Source organism: Prunus avium, chromosome 5 (genome assembly GCF_965620075.1).
Source record: "Prunus avium chromosome 5, drPruAviu1.hap1.1, whole genome shotgun sequence".
Classification (NCBI taxonomy): Eukaryota; Viridiplantae; Streptophyta; class Magnoliopsida; order Rosales; family Rosaceae; genus Prunus; species Prunus avium.
Genome location: NC_142288.1, coordinates 25,361,386 through 25,386,201, shown reverse-complemented (window position 1 = coordinate 25,386,201; position 24,816 = coordinate 25,361,386). Strand labels below are relative to the sequence as shown.

At 39.3% G+C, this 24,816-nt stretch overlaps 4 protein-coding genes and 1 non-coding gene across 8 annotated transcripts; 1 reads left to right on the top strand and 4 right to left on the bottom strand.

The window, feature by feature from the left end:
• The first annotated feature begins 975 nt into the window (after window positions 1-975).
• LOC110762948 (Leucine-rich repeat protein kinase family protein) lies at window positions 976-5,213 on the top strand. Of its 2 annotated transcripts, XM_021965676.2 has the most exons (9): window positions 976-1,286; window positions 1,462-1,580; window positions 1,756-3,089; window positions 3,222-3,355; window positions 3,488-3,731; window positions 4,123-4,334; window positions 4,411-4,433; window positions 4,541-4,652; window positions 4,775-5,213. In XM_021965676.2, exons 3-9 carry the CDS (start codon window positions 1,778-1,780, stop codon window positions 5,003-5,005), a joined length of 2,268 nt encoding a protein of 755 aa, XP_021821368.1. In that variant the 5' UTR covers window positions 976-1,286; window positions 1,462-1,580; window positions 1,756-1,777; the 3' UTR covers window positions 5,006-5,213. The 2 variants fall into 2 exon arrangements, with proteins under 2 accessions (XP_021821368.1, XP_088109779.1); XM_088253653.1 differs by lacking the exon at window positions 976-1,286 and having other exon boundaries at window positions 1,354-1,580.
• LOC110763054 (beta-glucosidase 24-like) lies at window positions 4,923-15,518 on the bottom strand. Of its 2 annotated transcripts, none has more exons than XM_088253655.1 (12): window positions 15,445-15,518; window positions 15,235-15,331; window positions 15,078-15,147; window positions 14,921-14,977; window positions 14,719-14,796; window positions 14,415-14,495; window positions 13,550-13,869; window positions 13,320-13,435; window positions 13,014-13,237; window positions 12,862-12,890; window positions 5,863-6,077; window positions 4,923-5,658 (listed from the first exon to the last, which is right to left on the bottom strand). In XM_088253655.1, exons 1-12 carry the CDS (start codon window positions 15,516-15,518, stop codon window positions 5,484-5,486), a joined length of 1,536 nt encoding a protein of 511 aa, XP_088109781.1. In that variant the 3' UTR covers window positions 4,923-5,483. The 2 variants fall into 2 exon arrangements, with proteins under 2 accessions (XP_088109781.1, XP_088109780.1); XM_088253654.1 differs by having other exon boundaries at window positions 13,550-13,902; window positions 14,418-14,495; window positions 14,719-14,790; ... (1 more) ...; window positions 15,235-15,413; window positions 15,455-15,518.
• On the bottom strand, window positions 13,932-14,235 carry LOC148294560 (signal recognition particle RNA). Its single transcript, XR_015836156.1, has one exon.
• An 823-nt stretch (window positions 15,519-16,341) lies between the features above and the next one.
• Window positions 16,342-20,637, bottom strand: LOC110763086 (arginosuccinate synthase family). Its single transcript, XM_021965837.2, has 10 exons — window positions 20,428-20,637; window positions 20,112-20,170; window positions 19,878-19,965; window positions 18,750-18,891; window positions 18,444-18,492; window positions 18,141-18,323; window positions 17,748-17,822; window positions 17,450-17,635; window positions 17,206-17,294; window positions 16,342-17,111 (listed from the first exon to the last, which is right to left on the bottom strand). Exons 1-10 carry the CDS (start codon window positions 20,492-20,494, stop codon window positions 16,565-16,567), a joined length of 1,485 nt encoding a protein of 494 aa, XP_021821529.2. The 5' UTR covers window positions 20,495-20,637; the 3' UTR covers window positions 16,342-16,564.
• Window positions 20,638-21,153: 516 nt separating this feature from the next.
• LOC110763139 (protein ROOT INITIATION DEFECTIVE 3-like) lies at window positions 21,154-24,613 on the bottom strand. Of its 2 annotated transcripts, XM_088253068.1 has the most exons (9): window positions 24,545-24,592; window positions 24,153-24,410; window positions 23,446-23,559; window positions 23,234-23,367; window positions 22,982-23,126; window positions 22,689-22,891; window positions 22,308-22,429; window positions 21,795-22,006; window positions 21,154-21,605 (listed from the first exon to the last, which is right to left on the bottom strand). In XM_088253068.1, the coding sequence occupies exons 2-9, from the start codon at window positions 24,378-24,380 to the stop codon at window positions 21,360-21,362; spliced, it is 1,404 nt and encodes a 467-aa protein (XP_088109194.1). In that variant the 5' UTR covers window positions 24,381-24,410; window positions 24,545-24,592; the 3' UTR covers window positions 21,154-21,359. The 2 variants fall into 2 exon arrangements, with proteins under 2 accessions (XP_088109194.1, XP_088109195.1); XM_088253069.1 differs by having other exon boundaries at window positions 21,426-21,601; window positions 24,153-24,613.
• Between the last annotated feature and the right edge of the window lie 203 nt (window positions 24,614-24,816).

The window sequence follows — 24,816 nt, the reverse complement described above, 5'->3', positions numbered from 1 at the left end:
ACCTTTAAAGCCGTCTACGACTAATGGTGAGAGTGGCATGTTGTTTTGAGGCTTATATATACCACATATATTTACTTGAAAGTGCTAGCTCGCTTTCTAAAAGATGCAAACAAAGCCCTGTAGTGGTTCATGTTGAATTGACTTAGTCAATCTTGCAAATTGTTCATTTCATTTTAGTCCCATTTCCTCTGAATCTGAATCTGAAGCCGAAGCTGGGCTTTCTTTTGTGATTGTGCCAAAGGATGCTAATCTATATCATAATTTGAGCTTCTACTTGTCAATATCTTATCCCTTGGTTGTACTATTATGGCATGTTTACTTATCACGAATAGGTGAAGTAAGGAATTGGTATGGGAAGAAGTGATTCCCATTAAGTTGTTTACTAACCACATGAAATCAGCATAGGAATGAGAATTATAAACTTATAAGGTTATTTTTGGTAGAACATAAATGGGAATCGGATCAATGACCATCACTGGTTGATTTGATTCATGATTTTGAAGGCATGTGATTACAAATTTGTTTATTCATTCCTTATGTGTTAGTAAACATGGGAAAGTCGGGAATCCGAATAATTCCATTTCTTCCCAAATTGCTTTATCCATAACTGCTAAGTCAGAGAAGCACCTAGTCATATTAAGTACAACAAATATCAAAAGAATTTTAAACTTTAGTATACACCAACTGACATGAAAGGTGATTTTACAATGCTTTTTGTTCATATCTAATCCCATCATATGATAATTTTCCAATCATAATATATAGCTAAGAAAACTTCTGGCAACAAGTCTAGTATTATTGTGCCCTTGTATTTTCAATGAACTGCTGCTGATATCGTTTGCTACACAGCCTGTAAAGTTATATGGCAAGTTGTTGCTTGCAACCACAGGTTCCAAGGACATGCATTCCTTTTACCAATCTACCCTTGTAAAGATTAGTCATAATGCAATTAAAAGAACAAAAGGAGAAAAGAAAAGAGGAGTTGGAACACAAACATCCGCGTAGCGTCATCAACCAACTGAAAAAGAAAGAGAGAGCAGAAAGCTAGGTAAAATTACACATGCAGCTATAAAACTTATAACTTAAAAACTCAACCTTTTCATGAGCCAAAAACAAGGTGACAGATGGATGTTTCTACGTTTTCAAGTTGCTGCTGAAAGAGGGCAAGAAGACTGGTTTGTAGAGTATAAGAAGAAGTAAATCCTACTCCATTAATGCTGCAGACAGAGAGCCCTGATCTTCGAGAAAGAACACCATGTGGGAAAACTTTAATGCCATAAATTGAGGTACCCCACTTTCTCACTTCTTTATACAACAAAACCTTTATCAGCAGCAAAGCAAGTTTCTGGTATAATTCAAAAATAAAATAAAAAATCAATGGTTATTGCATTCATTTCACATGCTGCTCAAATGGATATTTATTTTTCCTTCGTGGGTATTGCTTGTTTTGCTTGAATGCAGTCAAATAAGTTGAGTGATCATCTTGGGACTTCAAAGCTTCTGCCTTTTCCCTGTCTCTGCCCTGCTTCTGCTGCGTGGAACTCTCTCAAATGCTTGAGGAATCGTTTGTCTTTTAGCTTGTACGGAACTTGCTTTGTTTTGTCTTTTCCTCTGTTTCCTGATTTATTGTAGTTTCTCTTCTTCACAACTGTATTTCTGTTTCATCTTCAATGAGCCATCCCCTGTTTCAACTCTGTTCGACTAATAATTTTTTGCCTTAATTAAGTATTGGGTTCTTCTTTTGTTTTGGTGCAGATTTCAGACATTTGATTTCTTCATGGGCATTGCTAAGAAAAGGGAATTTTTCATGGGGTGTTGTAGATCATTTCTGCTATTCTGTTTTGCAAGTAGTTTCTTTTTTCTGGGTACTCATCAACTCCAGTCGTCTCAGACCCAAGTGCTTATGCAGCTAAGGAAGCATTTAGAGTACCCAAGGCAACTGGAAATTTGGAATGATCACACCATAGATTTTTGCTCCATTTCTTCACTTTCACAAGTACACATGACATGCTTGGACAATCTTGTCACTGAGCTCAGAGTTCTGGGTGATAAGCCAGCAAAAGTTAGTGACTTTAATGGCTTTTCAATTCCAAACCAAACTTTATCAGAGGCCTTCTCTTTGGATTCTTTTGTGACTACTTTGGCAAGGCTAAACAGTTTGAAAGTCCTCAGTCTTGTGTCTTTGGGCATCTGGGGTCAACTTCCAGATAAAATTCATAGGTTGTCTTCCCTTCAATATCTGGACTTGAGTTCAAACTACCTCTTTGGCTCAATTCCACCCAAGGTTTCTGCAATGGTGAAGCTTCAAACTCTTAAATTTGATGACAATTTCTTAAATGAAACTATGCCCAATTGGTTTGATTCACTCTCCAATATTACAACTCTAAGCTTGAGGAACAACCAGTTGAAGGGTTCATTACCAGATCTTAGTAGCTCAAGCAGCTTACATGTGCTGGATTTGAGTGGGAACAAATTGAATTCTAAGCTACCCTCAATGCCAAAAGGGTTGGTCATGCTTTTGCTCAGCAACAATTCCTTCTCTGGTGATATTCCTAAGGAATATTGCACACTAAGTGGACTTCAACACCTTGATATGTCACACAATGCAATCAGAGGCACACCTCTTGCTGCAATATTCTCTTTGCCCAATATGAGTTACTTGAACTTGGCTTCAAATTTGTTGAGTGGTTCACTTCCAGGCCACCTAATCTGTGGAAGCAAACTTGATTACATTGATATATCAAATAATAGTTTGACAGGTGAGTTGCCCTTTTGTTTGAGAACTGAATCAGAAAAGAGAGTTGTTAAGTTTGGTGGGAATTGCTTATCCATTGGTATGCAGCATCAGCATGAACTATCATATTGCAAGGAAGTGAGCCCAAAGGAAAAACAATCTGGAGGAAAAGATGTAGGGATCTTGGTGGGTGTGATTCTAGGATTAGTTGTGCTTACAGTGCTTTTGGTTTTAAGCTTTATCATTTTCTGTAGAAGATATTGCCCTCGGGGGATATCGGAGCAGCATTTACTGCATAAATCAGTGGAAGATAATTCAGCAGTAGGGCTCTCCTCTGAGATTCTAGCAAATGCAAGTAGGTCAACCACTAACAAGAATGTAGATTTCTATTTTCTATTTTCTTTTTCTCTCATTTTCTGTAGCAGATCCTCATTTAAAAATGGATGAACATTTAAGCTGGCCAAGTTGGTTCTTTTATGTTCTTCAGGGTATATTTCACAAGCTGCAAAAGTAGGTATACAAGGTCTCCCAGTGTGCAGGACATTTGCTTTAGAAGAGTTGATGGAAGCCACCAACAACTTTGACAACTCTGTCTTTTTGGGTGAAGGTTCATATGGGAAGGTATAGTTTCATCTCTGTCTTAATTGAGCCCTTTCAATCACTTTAAATAATGATTGTGATGCCAGCTTTACTAAACCAACAAACCATTAAAACTTTAATCTGCATTATAAGCGTCTTTCCTTTGACATTCAGCTTTACAAAGGAAGACTATACAATGGGACTCTAGTTTCTATAAGGTGCCTGCCATTGTCAAAGAAGTACTCAATTCGAAACGTTAAACTCCGGTTGGATCTGCTTGCCAAGCTCCGTCACCAGCATTTGGTATGCCTTTTAGGCCACTGCCTCGATGGTGGTGTACGCAATGATTACAGTCCAAACAAGGTCTATCTTGTATCTGAATATGTGCCAAATGGGAACTTCCGTGCTCATCTCTCTGGTAAATTTAGAAAACCAGATATGAAATTTTCTTGGTGCATTTGAATTGTGCTCTCACCTCTTTTTGCATGTGTTTTCCAATATAATTACTTCTTCATATTTGCTTGCATATGTTTCAATTCTCAACTACAGCAGCCCATGGGACTGCACTTGGCATGCTGATTCTTGCAATTATTAATATGGTTAAAGATACAAAATTATCATCTTTTCATCATGTTAAAATAGTTTATGTACATGAATGGGTACTAGATTCGACAAAAAAGTGGAATCTTTTCAAACTCAAGTCAAGCTCATAGACAGTTTCCTTCAAAATTGATTTGGCCTGAAAGTTCTCTTTCATCAAATTATTCTTTTTGGAGAACAACTTCTTTATTACAACAATGTATGTGTAGGGAATAGTCCTGGAAAGGTTCTCGACTGGTCAGAGAGATTGGCAGTTCTAATTAGTGTGGCCAAAGCTGTGCACTTCTTACATACTGGAATTATTCCTGGTTTCTTCTGCAACCGATTGAAGACGAACAATATCTTGCTAAATGAGCATGGCATGGCAAAATTGAGTGACTATGGGTTGTCCATTCTTGCAGAAGAAACTGATAAATCTAAGGTACGTCTCGTCGTAACAAAGAAATGATTGGTGCCCCTGCAATTGTGTAGTTCTGATTTGTGTTCTTGGTTTGTAGGCAAACGATGGCCTTTCATCATGGTAAGATTTACATCAATTTCTGCTGTGTATTTGCTGCATGTTTTCCGTAGTGAGTTATTTGATTGTTGAAATTTAACCACAAGGTTGACTCTAATTATTGTGTTCAGGCAAATGACAAGTTTAGAGGATGATGCTTATAGCTTTGGATATATATTACTTGAGGCTCTTGTTGGACCTTCCAAGTCTGATAGAAGAGAGGCTTTCATGCAAAATGATATGGCAAGTAAATTAATTTCTGGCCTAATGCAGATCTTACTAATATATGCTACTATCAACAATCATGCCCTCTTTCTGACCATAGATGGATATTGATTGATCATAATTCTGCAATTTTTTTACAGGCATCTCTTAATAGCCTAGACGGCCGGAAGAAAATAGTTGAACCAATTGTTCTAGCTACTTGCTCACAAGAATCCTTATCGATCGTGATCTCTATAACAAACAAATGTATTTGTCCAGAGTCAAGCCGTCCATCTTTTGAGGACATCCTTTGGAACTTACAGTATGCAGTTCAAGTCCAGACCACGGCGGATGGAGACCGAAGATTTGACTCTGCATCACATCAATATTGAGTTGTAAATTTGTTGCTACTCCAAATCATTGCCATTTCAGTATTGTAATTTTCAATTTATAGCATACTTCTGAGGCTAAATAAACAAAGGAATGTGCCTCAATTTGGTAGTTTTTACTAGATTTGTAGTTGGGATGTGTATCTGATCTACTTCCTCTAAATATCAATTGTGTTGGATCAGGGAAAGAAACTAGAATTGACTGAACAAACTACTTTGTTACTGTAACTAGTTACCACAAACATTCCTCCACCCATTTACCGCAAAGTAAGTTTTTTTTCCCACTTTGGTTTCTGTTAATATTTGGAGGGGTAGGCTCAACAAACACCAAGATAATAGCAGCCTATGAAAATGAACCTTCAAGGCAGTCTTTGTTCAAGCTCTCTTCCCCTCAACATAATATAGGAAACTCTCTATGCAAGGAAGGAGTCAGGCATGATTAACTATCTAGAGCTTTATTGTGTATAAGATTTTGAGTACATCAAGCCTGACCCTTTAGGAATTTAGGGAGCCACTTAGCTGACACTTTAGGAATGCGCTTGAGATTGTCTTTGTAATCGATATAATAAACCCCAAATCTTGTGGTATAGCCATCCCCCCATTCAAAGTCGTCAAATAGAGCCCAGTGGAAATATCCTCTGACATTCACACCGCTCCTACAGCAAAAACAGAAATGACAAGTAAATGGAGCATCCAACTCAAAACCAATTGACAATGGATGGAGATGCCCAAGATCTTTAAGCTTTTGAGTTAATCTTCCATGTAGGAAACTCTCAAAAGCAAACATGCAATATTGCATTCAACTCTTGACAAGTTGATCTTGATCAGTACTTAATAGAGTAAATAAGTTAGTCACTTACTTGATTGCCATCTTGATCCGGTACAAATGCTGAAGAATGCATTGAATTCTATGTGGATCCTTAAGTGCTTCATCAAGCCTTAGTTTATCGTCCCTTTTTTCGGTTATTCCATTTTCAGTAATGTAGATTTTAGGGTCTCTGTACTCTTTCTTAATGAACTCTAGAAGTTTCTGCAGACCTTGGGGATAACTGTAGAGGAACTTGCTTCCTGAAGCCTGCACCGTAAATGAGTTTTAAGTTTTGCTACATTTATATATATATATATATATATATATATATGTAGAATATTTGAATCTTGTATTTCGTATGTGGGAAAGGTTACAATATTTATATTTGTACAACGGAGATATAAATGGTAATAGCCTTAAATAATAGTAAATACAGAATATTTGCACAGCAGGTCAATGGTTAGGAGTGAGAAGAATCAGATCCTGATTCTTCTCCCTTGATGAGTTCATTTGCGTTGACACCCCCCCGCAAACTGAGCGGCCTAGGACGAACAAGTTTGTTACAGAGGAGATGATGACGCGGTTTGTGAAGAGGCTTAGTAAGGAGATCAGCTGGTTGATCAATAGAGGGAATGAAGCACACTTGATGACTACCAAGAGCAACCTTCTCACGAACAAAGTGATAGTCGAGTTCAATGTGTCGCGTTCGAGCATGAAAAACCGGGTTGGCAGCCATATAAGTGGTGCTAAGGTTGTCACAGTGCATGAGAATAGGAAAGTGCAATTGGACACCTAACTCAAATAACAGTGAACAGAGCCACGAGGATTCGGCGCAAGCATGAGCAAGAGCACGGTACTCAGATTCTGCACTTGAGCGTGAAACAGTGGGTTGCTTCTTGGAGCACCAGGAGATAAGGTTGGAGCCCAAGTAGATAAGGTAGCCAGTCGTAGAACGGCTCGAGTCAAGGCAACCTGCCCAATCCGCATCGGAGTAGACCAATAGTCGAGAAGAGGCATGTTGCGGCTGGAAAGTGAGACCAAAATCAAGTGTGCCTTTAACATAGCGAAGGATCCGTTTGACAGCAACCATGTGAGTAGAGCGAGGGGAGCTCATAAATTGGGCAACAGTGTTGACTGCAAATGAGATGTCAGGGTGGGTGAGGGTGAGATACTGTAGACTCCCAACAAGTTCACGATATTCAGTGGGAGAGTCAAGCAAGGCACCTTCAGTTGCTGTGATTAGTGGTTTTGCGGCAAAGGGAGTAGGGGCAGGCTGGGCATGTATGAGATTACTCTTTTGAAGCAAATCATGAGCATATTGAAGTTGATTAAGATGAAGAGCACCATCCTGAGAATGAACCTGTAAACCCAAGAAGTAGCTAAGAGGACCAAGGTCCTTAATGTCAAAATTGTGACCCAAAAGAGCAATAAAGGTTTGTAAGAGAGAGGAATCGCTGCCAGTAATGACTATGTCATCAACATATAGGAGAAGAAACATAGTATGAGAAGCATGCCGCAAAATAAAGAGTGAGGAGTCAGCCAAACTTCGGTGAAAGCCCACAGAGAGTAGGAAAGTGCTAATGCGGGTGAACCATGCACGTGGAGCTTGTTTGAGGCCATAAAGGGATTTGTGGAGTTTGCACACATGATGAGGGTGAGCAGGATCTACAAAGCCAGGGGGCTGAATCATGTACACGTCCTCGTTCAGAAACCCATGAAGAAAAGCATTCTTGACATCTAGGTGGCGCAAGGGCCAGCCACGGGAAGTAGCAAGACTGAGTACCGTGCGAATGGTGGGTGGTTTAACAACGGGGCTGAAGGTCTCCAAGTAGTCAATGCCTGGACGTTGGTGGTAGCCCTTAGCAACTAGGCGTGCTTTATAGCGTTCTATAGTGCCATCAGAATTACGCTTGATGCGAAAGACCCATTTGCATCCGATAGGAGTATGATTGGTAGATGGAGGAACAAGGGACCAAGTTTTATTCCGTAGCAAAGCATTGATTTCTTCCGACATTGCAGCATGCCATTTAGGATGTTTGGTAGCCTGAGAAAAACAAGTTGGTTCAGTATTTTCAAGCACAGTTAAAAGAGCACGGGGAATGGGGTATCGTATAGTGCCATCTGTGTGGTGCTTGGGCTGCGTGATGCCGTCACGGAGACGAGTCCGTATGGGATGAACAGGTGGTGGCAGCGCTGGTCCTGTAGGTTGTGGGGGAGCAAGGTCTAGAGTGGCAAGTGGATCATGGATTAGCTGTGCTGGCGCCGTTGGAATGCGATGTCTTCTGGAGTATGTGTGGAGCAAGGGCTGGACTGGTTCTGAAGGAGGAGTGCCGGAAGCCTGTGGAAGGATACGGAAGCATGTGGAGTGATGGAGGTGCTGGAAGCTTGTGGAAGGATGGAGGTGCCGGAAGCTTGTGGAAGGATGGGGGTGCCGGAAGCTTGTGGGAGGATGGAGGTGCCGGAACTTGGGGGCGGTAGAGGTGCTGGAAAAGGGGCTGGTGGGTTGGACGAGGCATGAAGGGATGGACTTGGAGGATGTGATGGAGGCATGGGCCTGGTAAGGGAACCCATGGGGGTTGGGCACACAGGATTAAATTCCAGTCCTGTGTAACAAGGAGAGGAAGGTACCTGCAAGCTTTCAAAGGGAAATTTATTTTCATTAAAAACAACATGGCGTGAGGTGTAGACACGGCCAGTAGAAGGATCCAAGCAACGATAGCCTTTGTGATTAGGACTATAACCGAGAAACACACACTCAGTGGTGCGGTTGGCAAGTTTATTTTCTGTGTATGCACCAAGATACGGGAAACAAGAACACCCAAAAATCCGAAGATGGGAGTAAACAGGGGGACGATTATATAGTGTGGTGTATGGAGTTTGCCATTGAAGGGTGGGTGTGGGCAGGAGATTTATAAGATGAACTGCTGTAAGAGCGGCTTCAACCCAAAGGTAGTGTGGGGCATGGGCGGTGGTGAGTAGGGTGCGAATGATTGTAGCGATATGGCAGTGCTTGCGTTCGGCAAGACCGTTTTGTTGGGGAGTGTGAGGGCAAGAGAACCATTGTTGAATTCCTAAATGTTGACAAAATTGAGTAAATGAGGTGTTGACATATTCTGTGCCATTGTCACTTTGAAGAAATTTGATGGTGGAGTTAAAGATATTACGGATGAGAGAAACAAAAGACTGAAAGTGCTCAAATACTTCATTTTTACGGCGCATGGGATATATCCAAGTGTATCGGGAATATTCATCAGTAAATAGAACGTAGTACCTAAAACCAGTTTTAGAGACAACAGGGGACATCCAAACATCATAGTGAATGATAGAGAAGGGAATAGTAGCATGATTTTCATTTATGGGAAAAGCTAATTGAGTAGATTTTCCAAGAGCACAAGGCTTACAGAAATCCTTATTAAATTTAAAACCTAAGGACGATGAAAGACGAGACAAAACAGCGGAGGACGGGTGACCAAGACGACGATGCCAAGCGGAGGAATGAATGGAAGTGAGGGCACACTTGGCAGAGAAAGGAGCGGAGGGAAGTGAAAGAGGGTAGAGACCATCCTTACATGGGCCCTGAAAAAGAAGATTACCAGTATGTAAGTCATAAATTTGGAAGGAATCAGGAGTAAACATGAATGAGACAGCATTGTCACGAGTAAAACGAGCAATAGAAAGGAGGTTAGTGCGTAAAGAAGGAACATGATAGACATTATGAAGAGAATGACACGAAGAGCCTAAAGAAATAGGAATTGTACCAGTGGATGAAATGTTTAAAGAGTCACCATTACCCAAGTAGATGGAATCATTACCCATATATGATTGCGGATTTTGAAGATGAGTGGCAGTACCGGTCATGTGATGGGTGGCACCGGTGTCAAGGTTCCAAGTGTTGTCACTGGGTTGTAGGAATTGAGCACCAGCAAAGGGAGGAAAAGACTCAGGTCCACGAAATTTGTGAGGACAGGTGGCATGAGAATGTTGAGCGGTGTTGCAGGTGGGGCACCATGGTGGGCCAAGGATGCCAGGAGCTGAAGAGCGTTGACTGCTGTTGTTAGACCAAGAGGATGGGGGCTGTGGATGAGGCCCAGGTTGCCACGGTGAGAAAGTAGGCCATTGAGATGCAGAATTGGATTGTTGGAATGGCTGCCAGCTACGGGAGGAACCAAAGGAACCATTATGATGCAACGAAGGAGACTGATGTTGTGACTGGTTCCTGTTAAGCTCATAATTTCATACATATACATGCCCAAATTTACTTACTTCTTTTGCTTAGTTTCCTAGATTTCTATGTTATTTGCCTCTCTTTGTGTGTTTTGTAGGCAAAAAGAGCAAGAGAGCATAATTCATGCAATTCAAGCATGTTAAGGCCTAATTTGGATGAATGGATGAAGAGCTTAAAGACAAACTCATTTTGGCTACAGCCCCCTGCCAGTCCAGTTCCGTAGGTCATATTGCAAGCTTTGTTTCAACAACCTACATAGCTCGAATGAGGCCACATTCTTCATGAAAGTTGTTCCAATTGGTGTGTACTATAACATATCCAAACTTCAGCCCCATTGGATAAATCTGGAGTCCGTTACCTAGCAAACACAGAACCATGCTCAGGATGGATCTTATCAGCGCGGAAAATGAGTTAGCAATTTGTTTCGGCCTTAACTTCTTCCTCCGACCTTGGATTGGCCCAAATAACATATGGCTGGAAAGAAGACATTCTGAACTTCAATTTAGAGTGCTTAAAGTCCTAATTTGATTAAGAGAAGCCCAAGTTGTAAGCCCTTGAAGTTGCTGGTCATGCTGACCTCAGCATGTGCTGGTTGGATGCTTGGTCATGGTGAGCTAGGTATGAGCTATCATTTCTGGTTGGAAGCTTGGTCATGGTGACATGAAGATGAGCTAGGGCTGCTGGTGGGATCTATTGGTGAAGTGCATCAACCAATTCAAGATTTTCTAATACAAGTGCATCACCCAATTTAGATTTTCTAATACAAGTGCATCAACCATTTCAGATTTTATAAAACAAGTGTTGTATGCATTAGCCATATTGAATTCAGATTTTCACTTCCCTTAGGACTATAAATAGGGATGTTCTCTAAGCTTGTAAACACACCCCAAGGGGGGGAGCTCTCAAACACTTCTCTAGAGCTCCCTTCCCTTCTCTCCCTCAAATTCTCTTAGTTTCTCTTTCTAGTTTTCAATTGTTATAATGAGATCTTTGTGCTGAAATTCTCCTTAAGTTTTTCTTAGTTCCACTTTACTTTTCATTATGCAAATTCTTTTCTTTAGTTTCAAGTTTGATTAGTTTCCAAGTTTCAATTATGATTTTTGTTCTTATTCATTATGCTTATAAGTTAATATGCTAGTTTGAATGATTGATCACCATTTAGGCTTGCATGTTAGCTATCTTGGTTTGAATTAAGAGTATACACCATGCTTTAATTCGAATTGAACTATGAATAGGAAGAGTATGTATGGACATTCGACAACAGGGATTAGATACATGCTTGGTTGTTTAAATTGTTCTTCTATGCTTAATGGGTTCCTAATGCTTAATTTTAGGTTAGACAACAAATGATCAAATTAGGGAATTAGGAACACAAGGTTATGACCACACACCATGGCTTAATCATACTTTAGCTAGAACCAATCCATTAATCTAATTGAACTTGGGAACTTATTTGCTTGAGTTAGTTATTTCTTTCTTCCTTGTTTTATTTATTTCCTTTCTTTTTCATTTCTGTTTTGTGTAGGGAAACTAAATTGGATCATTCAATCACCAATCCCTGTGGAATCGACCTCGCACTTACATACGCTAAACTACAAACGGCTCGTGCACTTGCGAGTATCACAAGTTGAGGATGCAACTGAATCCATTTTGGTGCAGCTGTATCTACACAACAGTTCCAGCCACAACCGTGACGACCACGGTTGCCACGACCACGTCCACGAGAACTGCCGCGGTTGACAGAGCCCCCACGATGTGAGTAATAGGTGGGAGGCTGGACGGCCAAGAAAGCTGTGGATTGACCGGATTGGACAAGGTCAGTGCGAGGATTCTGCGCTTCATATGAAAGCAAACGGGCACGCAGATCACCAAAATCAGGAAGATGAGGAAAATTTAAGAGAGCGGTGACAAGCATTTTGTAGTCGGGACCTAAGCCACGAAGAATGCCAGTGACAAGGTCCTTATTGGAAACCGGTTCATTAATCGCAGCCAAGGAATCAACAATGGATTTGGCATGACGGAGGTACTCATCCACGGTTTGGGTGCCTTTCTGCAAGTCCATGAGTTGAAATCTAAGGATGGATTCACTGGCCACTGAGGTTTGAGAGAAGTGTCGTTGTAGGCAATCCCAAATGTTTTTGAATGAGTCACAGCCAATGGTGAGAGATAATACTGACTCAGAGAGAGTGTTGGTTAGATAGCTGACAATGAGTTGGTCTTGTTGGAACCAGGTTTATGCGGGATTTGGTTGTGGTGCTGTTTGGTCAGGGGAGGATGCTGGTAGAGGAAGCAAAGGAGAGGGTTGAGAGGAGGAGCCATCAACATATTTCCATAAGCCATGCAAATAAGAAAAGGTTTAATTTGACGGAGCCATAGAAGGTAATTTGTTTCTGTGAGTTTGATGAAGTATGAAGAGTTTGGACCAGGAAGAGAGGTTGAAGAAGATTGAGAGGCCATGAGAGGGTTCGGGTAGGAGGAATAGGGAAAGAGAGAAAGGGATCGGTTTTAGGGTTTAGGGTAAAGGGATCGGTTTTAGGCTGATACCATGTAGAATATTTGAATCTTGTATTTCATATGTGGGAAAGGTTACAATATTTATATTTGTACAATGGAGATATAAATGGTAATAGCCTTAAATAATAGTAAATACATAATATTTGCACAGCAGGTCAATGGTTAGGAGTGAGAAGAATCAGATCCTGATTCTTCTCCCTTGATGAGTGCATTTGCGTTGACAATATAGAAAGATGGAAACTACAGAACTGTCCAATTTATTAACATAACAAGTTTTGCTGCAAGACTGCAGAACTATCCAATTTTTCTTACCAGAGGACCAATTTGGATTCCATCCACATCTGCAACAAACACAGCATGAGTAAGAAAACCATGTTAGGCTTGAAACTTTCCAGCTATTATTAACTCACAACTCCACACACATATACACACAAGCAGTAGTGGTGAGATAATATAAAGTTTACTTTTAGTCCACGACGAAGCTAATTGATCGTTTCTATAGGAAATTGGTTTTCCTGGACTTGCAGGCTCATTTTTGCCATATCTGCTGGTATAATAGTTGATGCCAATAAAATCGAAGGATCGCTTGACCATCATCATCTCTTTCTCGGTGAAGGTGGGTAACCTGTTCTTGACCAACTGTCTCATACTCCTTGGATAAGCTCCATACACTAATGGTTCCACAAACCTAAATAAGGAACACCATTATTGGTCTAATATGTAACATGCACAAAACAAGGTATTCTGATATAATATGGAAATTACAATACCATCCAAGTTCAAAATCCAAACTTATTTTTGCTGCAGCTTTGTCTTCTGCAGAATCTGAATAAGGTTCAACATATTGTCCCACAAGACTAATTCCAATTTGTCCACCTTGTTTTCTCTACAATATATATATATTAGCCAAGACAAAAATATTCTCATAAATTTGAGACATGCAGAGGACAAAACTCCATTAACCAAAATCAATCATGGACTGAGAGTGTGCCTCTCTCACCTGAAACTTGTCTCTGTAGAGCTTAACAGCAGCGGCATGCGCAAGGAGAATGTTATGGGCAACAATGTAAGGCTCAGTGGCTGAATTACCACCAACATTACATGGATATGCTGTTTGAACAGAACACCTTGCTGGTGGATCAACCCTAAGATCATACCCAAAATTTGCAGTAATTAATGGCTCATTGATTGTAATCCAATTTTTTACTCTATCTCCAAAAAAATTAAAGCAAAGTTCACTATAATCCTTGAAATCATTCCTGTAAATTTGTGATATATGGAAAATATGAGTAATATATATTTTTCGCAAACTAGGGTTTAGGGTGTGATGCATTAGAAACATAGGGTGGGAATGTCATTAAAAAAAAAAGGAAGGAAAAAAGAGAAGTGGTGGTTCAACTGGTTTCAACCCATCAGGCAATTTGGGTTGGTGGAGCACCGACTCGTTATCCTTCCACTGCCGCGAGCGGGAGGTTTTCGCTGCTCTGTGAAACCAGCCTCACGCTGTGCCCTCCGCTCTAAGAGACACGCAGCCCAAGCCTTCGCATGGACCACATGACACAACTCACAACTTGGAATGGGCGAGCCAGCAGATTGCAACTGCCAACCCTGCCAGATGCGTCGAACCATTGTTCTACCACTTCAATGCCCTCGCTTGAGTCACAAGCTAGCGCAACATAGCTCGGCGAAATAGGTGCCATGTAGCTGGGTTTATGAACTGTTGTTTCTATTTTGCTTTGGCCGATGTGGGATAAAGTGGTGCAATAGGAACAAGGTCCAATTGGCTTATATAAACACTCATTTTGTGACTGCTAGAATTGATATTGATCATAAATAATAATAATAATAATAACAGCATAGCTTCTTACCATTCTTGATTAGTTCATCAATCAGGCTGTTGTAGTGATCAATACCTTGTTGGTTTACTCCACCACTCAAGGTTCCCTCTGAAACACATCCAATGACAAATTTGCATATGACTTTGTGAAAAAGTACAGAGCTATAGTTTCTAGCTACACAGAGAATAATTTAGATTTCAAATTATAGTATTTCAAGATAAGCAACATACAAACACTACTACAAAATAGCTAAACGACGACACACAAACACGAAGACGGTTAGCACAAAAGCATTTTGACAAGAAAAACAACAATGAGATAAGATGCTTACTAGGAAGAATCCTGGTCCAAGAGATGGAAAATCTGTAAGACCCAACTCCAAGGTTCTTCAAAGCCTTCACATCTTCCTACAATTGCAGAATTGTTTATTGGCCAAATATATGTCAAAATTAAAAATTCACAACTATGCAACGAATAGCAAATGAAATTTGATGGGAGAAATTTTAATTATCACAGGCTCCTCTTGCAATGCTTGTATCGCTTGTATGAATCGAGGGCCGTAAACATGTTGTAGTGATCTGCAATCCTTTCTGAATGTAAAGGAAAATATCACAGAAAAAAAGAGAATGAACATGATTCTCTGCCAGAGAAAAGAAATGCTGCATTATATTATGAGATATGATTATGAACCTGGGAATTTCTCAACATGGTAGTCCCAAACACTTGGTCCTCTTCCTGCTTCTTTTGCTGATCCTTCAATCTGCACCCAACATAGTTATAAATACACCCATATATGTGTATATATATATATATGGAGTTAAATAACATAGCAGAATTTATTATGCACCTGTGTAGCAGCAGTAGAGACTCCAAACACAAAATCACTAGGGAAGTCAGACCACTTGACTTCCAATTCTTGAGGGTTGGATGCATTTACAGGACCTGGAATATGATTAATCAACATCATCCACTTAAGTATAGTCTTTTTTTTCCTTCTTTGATTCAAATGTAGTCCCGAAATATTAACTAAAAAAAACAATTAATTAATTACAAATCTTGTGCTAAACAAGCAAACAAAGCAATGGCACACATCCCTTGTAATATCCTTAACCATGGCGGTGAGAAATCCATGATCTGCAAACGAAACCTCGAATCTAATTTTTTAATCAGTATTACCAGATTAAACTTAAGTAAATGAAGCTTAATCCTGAACCAACTCCAAGATTTTTGCCTTGGAACATTCTCTTTCTTAGGTGTATTAAAAAGGTCTAACCAAAACAGTCTGGACATGGATATATAGTGTACATGTGTGTTGCAGTCAAAGAGAGTTATTTACGTGACTAAAATCAACTCAAAGACAAATACGAACAATAAATGTGGAAGAATTTGTTAGGTATAATTCATCACAAATTCAATAATAGAATTGTTTTCATAAAAATCGATTTAGTTTGAAGTGAGTTATTGTTGTCATGAGTTTAACGAGACGATGAGAATAGCATGTTTCGATCAATTTAAACCCACATAGACGATAGTTTTGCAGTAGAATCGTTGTCTAAATTGTTCACATACGACGGTTAAAAAAAATCTCCTCTGATGTCTTGCAAGAGACAATGCTTACTTATACGATGGTGTTGCATTGCACAAGACGATGGTGGATCACAATTTGTTATAGTGGGGGGAGATTAGGCAGGCTTTAACTGCCTAGCTTTGAAGGACTAGGTCTGCCTACGTGGCTTTGCAGGACTAGGCTTTTTTTGCTAACGTTGACAAAAATTAGAAGGTATAATCCATAGGCTTTCTAGAGAAATTTAATCATTTCTTTGTTGATACAAATTTAAAAAATTCTATAATTCGAGTGTGTATGTTGGGTGTTGAGGATATTTTGTGACGAATTAATTTTTTTTTTCTTTCTCAAGAGTAGATTTCCCTTATTTATTTGAATTAATATATAAACTATCGAACAAAAATAAATAGATAAATATAACAGGTAGCACATATGCGAGTGCCTTAATCTAACTACTTGTTCTTGTGTTTATTAAAGATGGGAATTATAAGTTGAGCCACAACTCAATTTTTGTTCAAACCACAGGCTAACATTTATATAAGCTCACTCCTTGGTTCTAATTCTAACAATACCAAAAAAACGAAGACAGCCATTGAGAGCCTAGCCTCATCCCTCACGAGTCAAGCATTGCTCGCACCCTAATGGGAAGGCCGTACAGCCTAATGAACCCAGCTGCATCAGCTTGATCATATACATCCCCACTCTCAAATGACGAGATGTCTTGCCTGTACAGGCTGTACGGACTCTTCCTGCTGGTCACAGTAATCGAACCCTTGTACAACTTGAGAGTCACTGATCCTGTTGTTGTTTTTGAGATTTCCTCCATGAATGAATCCATAGATTCGCGAAGCGGGTCGAACCACCTGCCTGCATACACCAGCTCCGCATATTTCAGGGCTAATGAGTCTTTAACCTGCATTGTTTCTCTGTCCAGTGTTAGAGACTCCAGCTCACGTGCAGCAGCGAAGAGGATGGTGCCTCCGGGAGTTTCATACACTCCACGGCTCTTCATACCAACGAGTCGGTTTTCAACCATGTCCACACGGCCAATTCCGTGTCTCCCACCAATCTGGTTTAGATGATCAAGTAGAGATGCCGGTGACAGATTCTCCCCATTGACTGAGACCGGAATTCCGGAAATGATCCCGATATCTACATACCTATAGGAAATGAGAGCATGGGAAAGATACGCAAGAAAATGCACTCAGCACACAAAATAAGAACTAAAACACATAGGTTCAAAGTGGAACTTACTCAGGTTCATTTGGTGCATCTTCTGGATCGACTGTTAACATGAACATATCCTTCTTAGGCTCATTTTCCGGGTCTTCCAAAATATCACCCTTTCATCAATTCCATAAATACATACACAAATGAGTGAGAGAATTTTAGAACTCAATCAGCAAGCTAAAGACGAACCAAAAAGATTTGATATGAAACGATAGTAATTATCCGGACAAAATAAAAAGTTAATAAAAGAGAGTTGTAAAGATTTTACCTCATGACTAAGGTGCCATAAATTGCCATCTCTGCTGTATATGGATTTCTTTGTCACTGGGACAGGCACATTATGCTTCTTAGCATATTCAATAGCATCTTCTCTACCTGTAATATCCCACTCCCTCCAAGGAGCCACAACATTTAGTTTGGGATTGAGAGCGAAAAATGTCAGCTCAAAGCGAACCTAAGCAGACAAGGTAGGTTTTATCAGAAGATTTAGATGAGTTGGTATGACCAAAGAAAAAAAAGAAATATATGAGTTGTTGTAATATTAAATGGTGAATCACAAGGCATGCCTGATCATTTCCTTTCCCTGTGCATCCATGAGCTACGGCATCAGCTCCAACTTCTTTGGCAACATCTACCATGGCCTGTTTTCAGGAACATCATTGTATGAAGTAATCGTTATGATTTTTTTTTTCAATGAGAAAAGTAACAGACATATCATGACATTGACATGACAAAATACGTGTTAAAAGTTCTAAAACTGAGCAACTAAGGAAGCTATACTCAGCTCTACCAGAACCAAACCAGACAGAACAGACCTAGGAAGAGAATATGCATTTTTCAAGAAATCCAAAAGGTAGTTTCTTATTCTTTACATTTGTCTTGGCTGTGCACATATCAATCCATAAAGGTAATGGATTTATAACTAAAACAACATTCCAAGCATCAAACTCAGATATCACCTTAGCAATAACAGGGCGGGCCATTGACGTCCCCAACAAGTATTTCCTCTCATATATTGCACCAGCTCTCAAGCAAGGGAATATATAGTCTTTTACAAACTCCTCCTTTAGATCCTTTACTACTAACTGAGAAGCCCCACTGGCCATGGCCTTCTTTTCAAGACCTTCCAATTCTTTTAAACCCTAATAAATTTAAAACAAGTAGCAAGCACGCAAGTCAGAACCAATTGTCACCGTCTTAAAATACATTGCAGAAATGAGAAAATTTTGACTTTGAAGTAGATGTTGCTACTCCTAACTTACTTGACCAACATCGGCCGTGAAGCAAACAACATCACAACCGTAGTTCTCCCTGCAAGTAAAAATAATCATACAAAACCGTAACGAGAAAGTAAATAATCAGAAGTATAAGCTAGTAAGGTAACTGTGCCCTTAGAAAACACACGAAACGACATATGCAATATGCATCAGTAGGCATTAACATTGAGCCTAAGGAAATGGTGCATGGAATACATAAAACAGGCTCTATGCAGCACACAGAAGAGAACTATCCAATAAAGGAATTTCACTAATCTTTAATCAGACAGTATGATAATACAGGGGGAATACCTTAGCCACGGAACAATGACCGATGTGTCTAAGCCACCACTATAGGCCAGAACAACCTTATTCAATTTGCCACGTAAACCTCTTTCCTTTGTAGATCCAGATACTTCTGTCTCACTATAACTGGGCAGCACTGCTCTAATAACTGCATTGATATGAAGATAATATTACACTAGCATCTAAGACCTCAAATATTAATATATTACAGAATCAGTGGATGATTGAACTTAGAATATGAAATATCATATAATGGCATCTCATTTAAACTCCTTTATCTCTCTAACAGCAATGCTCACTCCATGGAATGTGAACATGTGATCCAACAATTCTGATTTTCTGTGACTAAACATATTCCTAGGTGTCCAATGACAGTCAATTTGCATAAAGAATCTGTAGGGATGATATGACTTAATTAAAAGGGATTTCGAAACCTCATCACAAAATAAATTCTACAGGACACAGTTCTATAAGGTTATTGCATGCTTAAAATAAACAATCATAGCAAACATACCCGTAGCCATGATTTGACACTAAAATAAAAAGAAAACTTCAAGCTTGGAAGGGCCTTTTCTACCTTATTCTCTAATTCTCTATATTGAGGGCTTAAGTGAGTTCAGCAGCTCAGAAAGAAATGTCAGGGGAGGCAAGGACCTGATCTTTTGTTTGCTCTTCCCATGGGCTGAAATGCTGGCATTAAACTAGAATGCCACCTAACATACCCATGCATCTTTACAGAAGAATCCTACATATCATCCCCTGATTTGGAAGTTCTACTGTCTAGATGTGTACATTCACGGATATGCACAACATGCATACAAAATACTAATTTGCTAAACTTTTCACAATAGTCCATTTTTTCACTAATGTCATCTCACTATATCAGATCACCACAATGAACTCATTAAGTACACTTTTAATAACTGAGGTGCCACAAAACATATATTATATACAAGTGTGGGTGTCAGTATAAACAACACAAGAAAAGCCAGACAAATACAGCATGCATAGGTTTAGATCGAATTCCATACCAAAAACGTTGTTTAAACATAAATAAAACAAAACAACAGCGGTAACATCCAAAATCAGAACCAAGGCCAACATGTGAAAGAACCACTGACTAGGCAACCGCACCTTGCTTGTCATGAGCTCTAGTTACACTACCATTGCCACTAGAAACCGCAAATGCATTCCCCTGTAGCTCACTCTGTCTTGCCCCCAACTGCAGACACAAGTTATTTGTAAAAATCAAAAATTGAAAAAAAGGGTAAACAACCCAGGAAGAAACCAAAATCAAGTAATCAACAACAATTATAAGGAGAGAGAAAATTGATATGTACAAGGCATTATGGATATAGGTATAGCCACCTCTTGAAATGAAGATAATTTCCCTGGACAACAAACTTTGCCATGATATGGAAATGACTCTGCTCATATAAACAAAAGATGTGAAACATGTTGATATCAGAATATATATACCATCACACGGCAATCCAACAATTTTTCCATTAAAAATTAAGCATTTAAGTGTCTGGGTACTGTTAATTTCTCCGCAAAATCCTTAATCATCACTCTGAAATGAATTCTGCTTTCTCAAAGAACAAATGGAACCTATTTTCTTCTAGAATTCTATGAAGTTGCTTTTGAGAATATGTACCATCTCCGATGAAAAGAAAGAATGTACCTCTTTTGGGACCGTGAAAAGCGAGGTTAGAGGATGAGAAAGCGGAAATGGACTTCAATTGGGCCATCGTGGCAGTGGCTGAGACCAGAGCAGAGTGTTTGCCTGTGAATGAATGTGAGTATGTATGCGTCTCTGAGTGTCAAGGGTTTTGAGTTTTTATGGAGGTTTTTGGTTTTGAAAATAGCCAAATTTGTTAAAACCTGAAAATTAACCAATACTTTTCCGACCAAAAAAAGAAAATTAACCAATACAATATTTTTGTTACTCTGACCAAAATGCCCATCCACCCAAGGGCGACCCCGCCGACAGGGCAGACTGCGTTTGGAATATAAAGAGGGAATCTGTCCCATATACATAACTTATTCAACTTGTGCCCGCATTTTCTTCGTCTATTTTTCTTTTCCTTTTCTTTTGGTGCGGATTTATAAATGGCAAAAATATGAGGGCATATTAAATATTTGTTGGCAAATTCTTAGTTAGGATTTTGTTACACACAAGTGTATTTAGTCTTATTTCTTATTGTATTTAGTCCTTTTTTATATAATACAAGCGATAGTCTTAATGGGGAGAGAGATTTCTTATACACGCGCACTACCAAAGGTATCACGGAGATTGATCCCGTTGGCTTAACATTTTCTTATTTTGTCCTTAAATGTTCAATATATACACTTCTTGTTAATAAAAACAAGAGGGCATATTTGACATTTTCTATGTTCAAGTTGACAAAAGAGAAATTTCTTGATGGACAACGAGTACATTGATACAAGAAGAAAGAGACAGTTTTTAAGTTAATCACAATTATTGCAAGGATAAGAGAGAGCAGCCAAGCAAAAACTTGCAAAGTTGGTGCGTTCCTATTGCACTATTAACTTCTATAGACAAAAGGTGGAAACACAAGTGACATGGGAAGGGAACAAGATGAGTTGAGAGGATTATGGTTGCTCCTCTCCCTGAAATGGGGGACTCTCATCAAACATGCGAGTCTCTCTCTTTTTTGTTGGAGGTGAATCAATTTCAGTAGACGTGGACCGCAACAATCCACTCTGCATCAAGTCTAACAAACGTGTCTGCAAATGCGTGTTCATCTCCATCACATGTTTTGCCATTCTTGTTGCCCACATCCGGTGCTCTAGGCTTGTTTCCAACTTCATTTGCATTGCTGCAGGACTGAATTCTTCCTGCCCAAATTCGTATGACAGATAATTAAGATGTCTCTTGATTAATTGGCGCTTAGGCATATAGCGCAACATTACTAGCTAAGTCATATACCGTTTTTCTGTGCGTGTGTGTTGTTCGCGCGTGTGTGTCTGTGTGTGCGCGTGTCCTAATGTTACGTGCATATATGTATGCAAGAGAAAGAGAGAGACCTCTGTGTCACATATTTGTTGGCCAGAATGAGTGGTGTGGTTTCCTTTGAGGAAGTGGCATGATGAAAGAAGAGGGATTTTCTCCTTGGATGAGTTGGGAGGCTGTGGATGCTTGTCAAGCGAAGAAACACCAAATGCATTAGAAACTCTCCGATGGTTTGACACAGAAAGCAATGAGGACTGTGGAATCACTGCCAGATTAGTTACAGCCCCTGGTAATAGAAGAGAGCAACAATCTTGATCATATAAAATAAAACTCAGTCTAGTATAATTTGTATTAGAAAGCAATTGCACATAATACGTTTTTGCAATTATAGGCACGCCTCTCAATCAATAATTACAAAAGCACTTATAGTTTTTTCTATTGTATGCCACTTTTGAGCAACCAATTGGAGCATAGACAAAATGCCTTCAACAAAATAAAAGTTAGCTACATACCAAGAGAAATAAAATTTAGCTCACTCAAACCTCTCCAAGAAAAGGGAACAGAATAAGGCTATAGGCTACGATTACCTTTTTTATGGTCGAATCTTCTGATGATTGCCCAATTGGTGATATCCCAGATGCAGATGGTGCAGTCCTCAGATGCAGATACCAGACCTGCTTGACTGAAGGTTAATGCAGTGACAGCTCCCCTGCAGGGATTTTGGGTCTTTCATCAGCAGACTATAGAATATTAAGAAGGACAAAAATCAATAACTCATATTTGAAGATTTGACAGAAAATGCACTCTGCTTGTGTGAAGAGCATGTGCATGTTTGTCTCCAATACAAACCCATAAAGCTCAGCCATGTAATAAAAAAGACATTCTCGAGATCTTATAACTCTTTCTGTTGAGAAAAAGGACAGTTTTGTCTCCAATGATCTAAAAAATCTTGAAACACCATACATTACTTGTGTCCTTTTATCACAGATTTTTGATCTTCAGCAGCAACCAAAGAATTTTCGACCTGTCCGATTTCGAGTTTGTTCACAAAAATTCTTCCATCTATACTTCCAGAAAAAAAGAGCTGCTCTGTTGGGTGAAGAACAACTGCACTTATCGCTAGCGGATAAGCTTGAGTTTGCATAAGTTTTCCCAATACTAAATCCCATACCTAACCACAGAATAATTTTCTTTCAGTAATAAGATATATCAGTCAAAAGATACAACTGTTAGGAGCATGAATAAATATGAGTTTGATAACCTTGCATGAGCCATCAAGTGAGCTTGATATTAAGACTGTATTTGAGCTGCCTGATGTAGTTAACAGGCCAGTTATAGAGGATTTATGCTCCATTGAATAATGTAATAACGAGGGAAAGCTTTCAGAATCTTCCATGTCCAGCAAACTTCCATCAAAATGATCAGAAATTAGCATCACTATGAATTCTTGTTATCTGAAATTTTTTCTAGCGTCTAAAAAGTGACAAGGCCAAAATCCCAGTTCAGTTATTACCCGACCATAGACCACACACATATCATCCCATCATCTGAAGCAGAAACGAGAAGAGAGCCGTCATCAGAAAACAGCATACAGTTCAAAGATTTATGATGTCCACGCCAAGTTTTGAGCAATTTTCCATTAGCAACCTACAGATCACCTCAATGCCATTAAGATCTTTATTGGAATGTTTCTGAACAGAGGAATTGATGACAGTAATTACAAACCTCCCAAAGGTAAACGTTTCCAGATAGAGCACCACCTGCAAGATATACACCATCCCTTGTGCAAGAAAGTGGCCCAATGGCCTCTAGTGGGTAGCTCCGAATAGGCTGCTGAGGCTGGGAAAATGTTGCATACAACAAACCAAATGATTTGCACAAGAACATAGTTTTCTTATTCATGAGTATTAATTCACGAAAAAAAAAAAGAGTTCAAATTCATGGTACTATTTCCTATCTCATTTTTCAGGATGTAAAATTGAATCAAAAGCATCAGAGTTCTGTGAACATAGAAGTGACTGAGTCAACCGAATACAATTCAAACCTACACTTCAATGACCATAGACAAATTGCAAAGGCTAACCATATTTCCCGGTGTAAAGGTGATATTTTGTAACTCAGATCGTATCAAGCTTGCAATTTTAAACATCAACTATCCATTTGGATGAAGGAATTGAAAATTGCATAGAATTCTTAAATGATGGAATTTAGATCTCCATCATTTAAATTTCTGTCAATTAGGAAAAGTAGACAACAGAAATTTGCACATGGTCATAAGGCCAAAATTTACAAAAAAATGAGAGAGATCAATTACAAATTTCAAACCAACATAGGATGGGAATCAAATTACTGAACCAATTTATTTACAATTGTTCTAGTACAAAAATTGAAATCAAACCCCAACCAATTTGAGTCAAAGCAGTGAGAATTACCTTGTTCAAGGGCCACATAGATATGGCCCCTCCGCCAACAGAGCCATGTTTGTGAATCTGAGAAGCTACAAAGAACCGGTTTCTCAGGCACACAAGACCATGAGCAGCAGAAGCACAGGTTGGTATGTGAAGAAGACGATCCCCTGTGTCTATGCCCCATATAGTTATCCCTACTCCCATGCTCTTGTCGCTGCACACAACCACTGCCTCGCCACCATTTTTAGCCATCTCTCTCTTTCTCTGTTGCTCTGCTTTTCTCTGTGCTTGAAATTGCGAAGAGTGATATATATTATAAGCTGTAAAGGACTTCTGCTGTGTGAACGTGCATGGATTGAGTGACGCTTGGCACGTAAAACCGTGAAAGAGACAAAGGCAGTTGAAGAATTTCGCACCTTTTGATTGTCTTGCTCATTATAGCACCTGGGGAGTGAAGAGGAGGTTTCGTTTTATTCTATGTTATGCAGGTGGTCTACATGCATATAAATGATCTTATGGCCATGGTCAATGAGGAGAAAAACTTAGTTGCAAAAGTGGATGATACTTTTTTGTTATCTAGTTCAATAATATTATGTCATGTGGAAGTAACAACAATATTCACACAAACGAGGATGAAGACAAATTATTTTTAAATTTCTCGCCGATATTTTTTTTATTTTTTAAATAA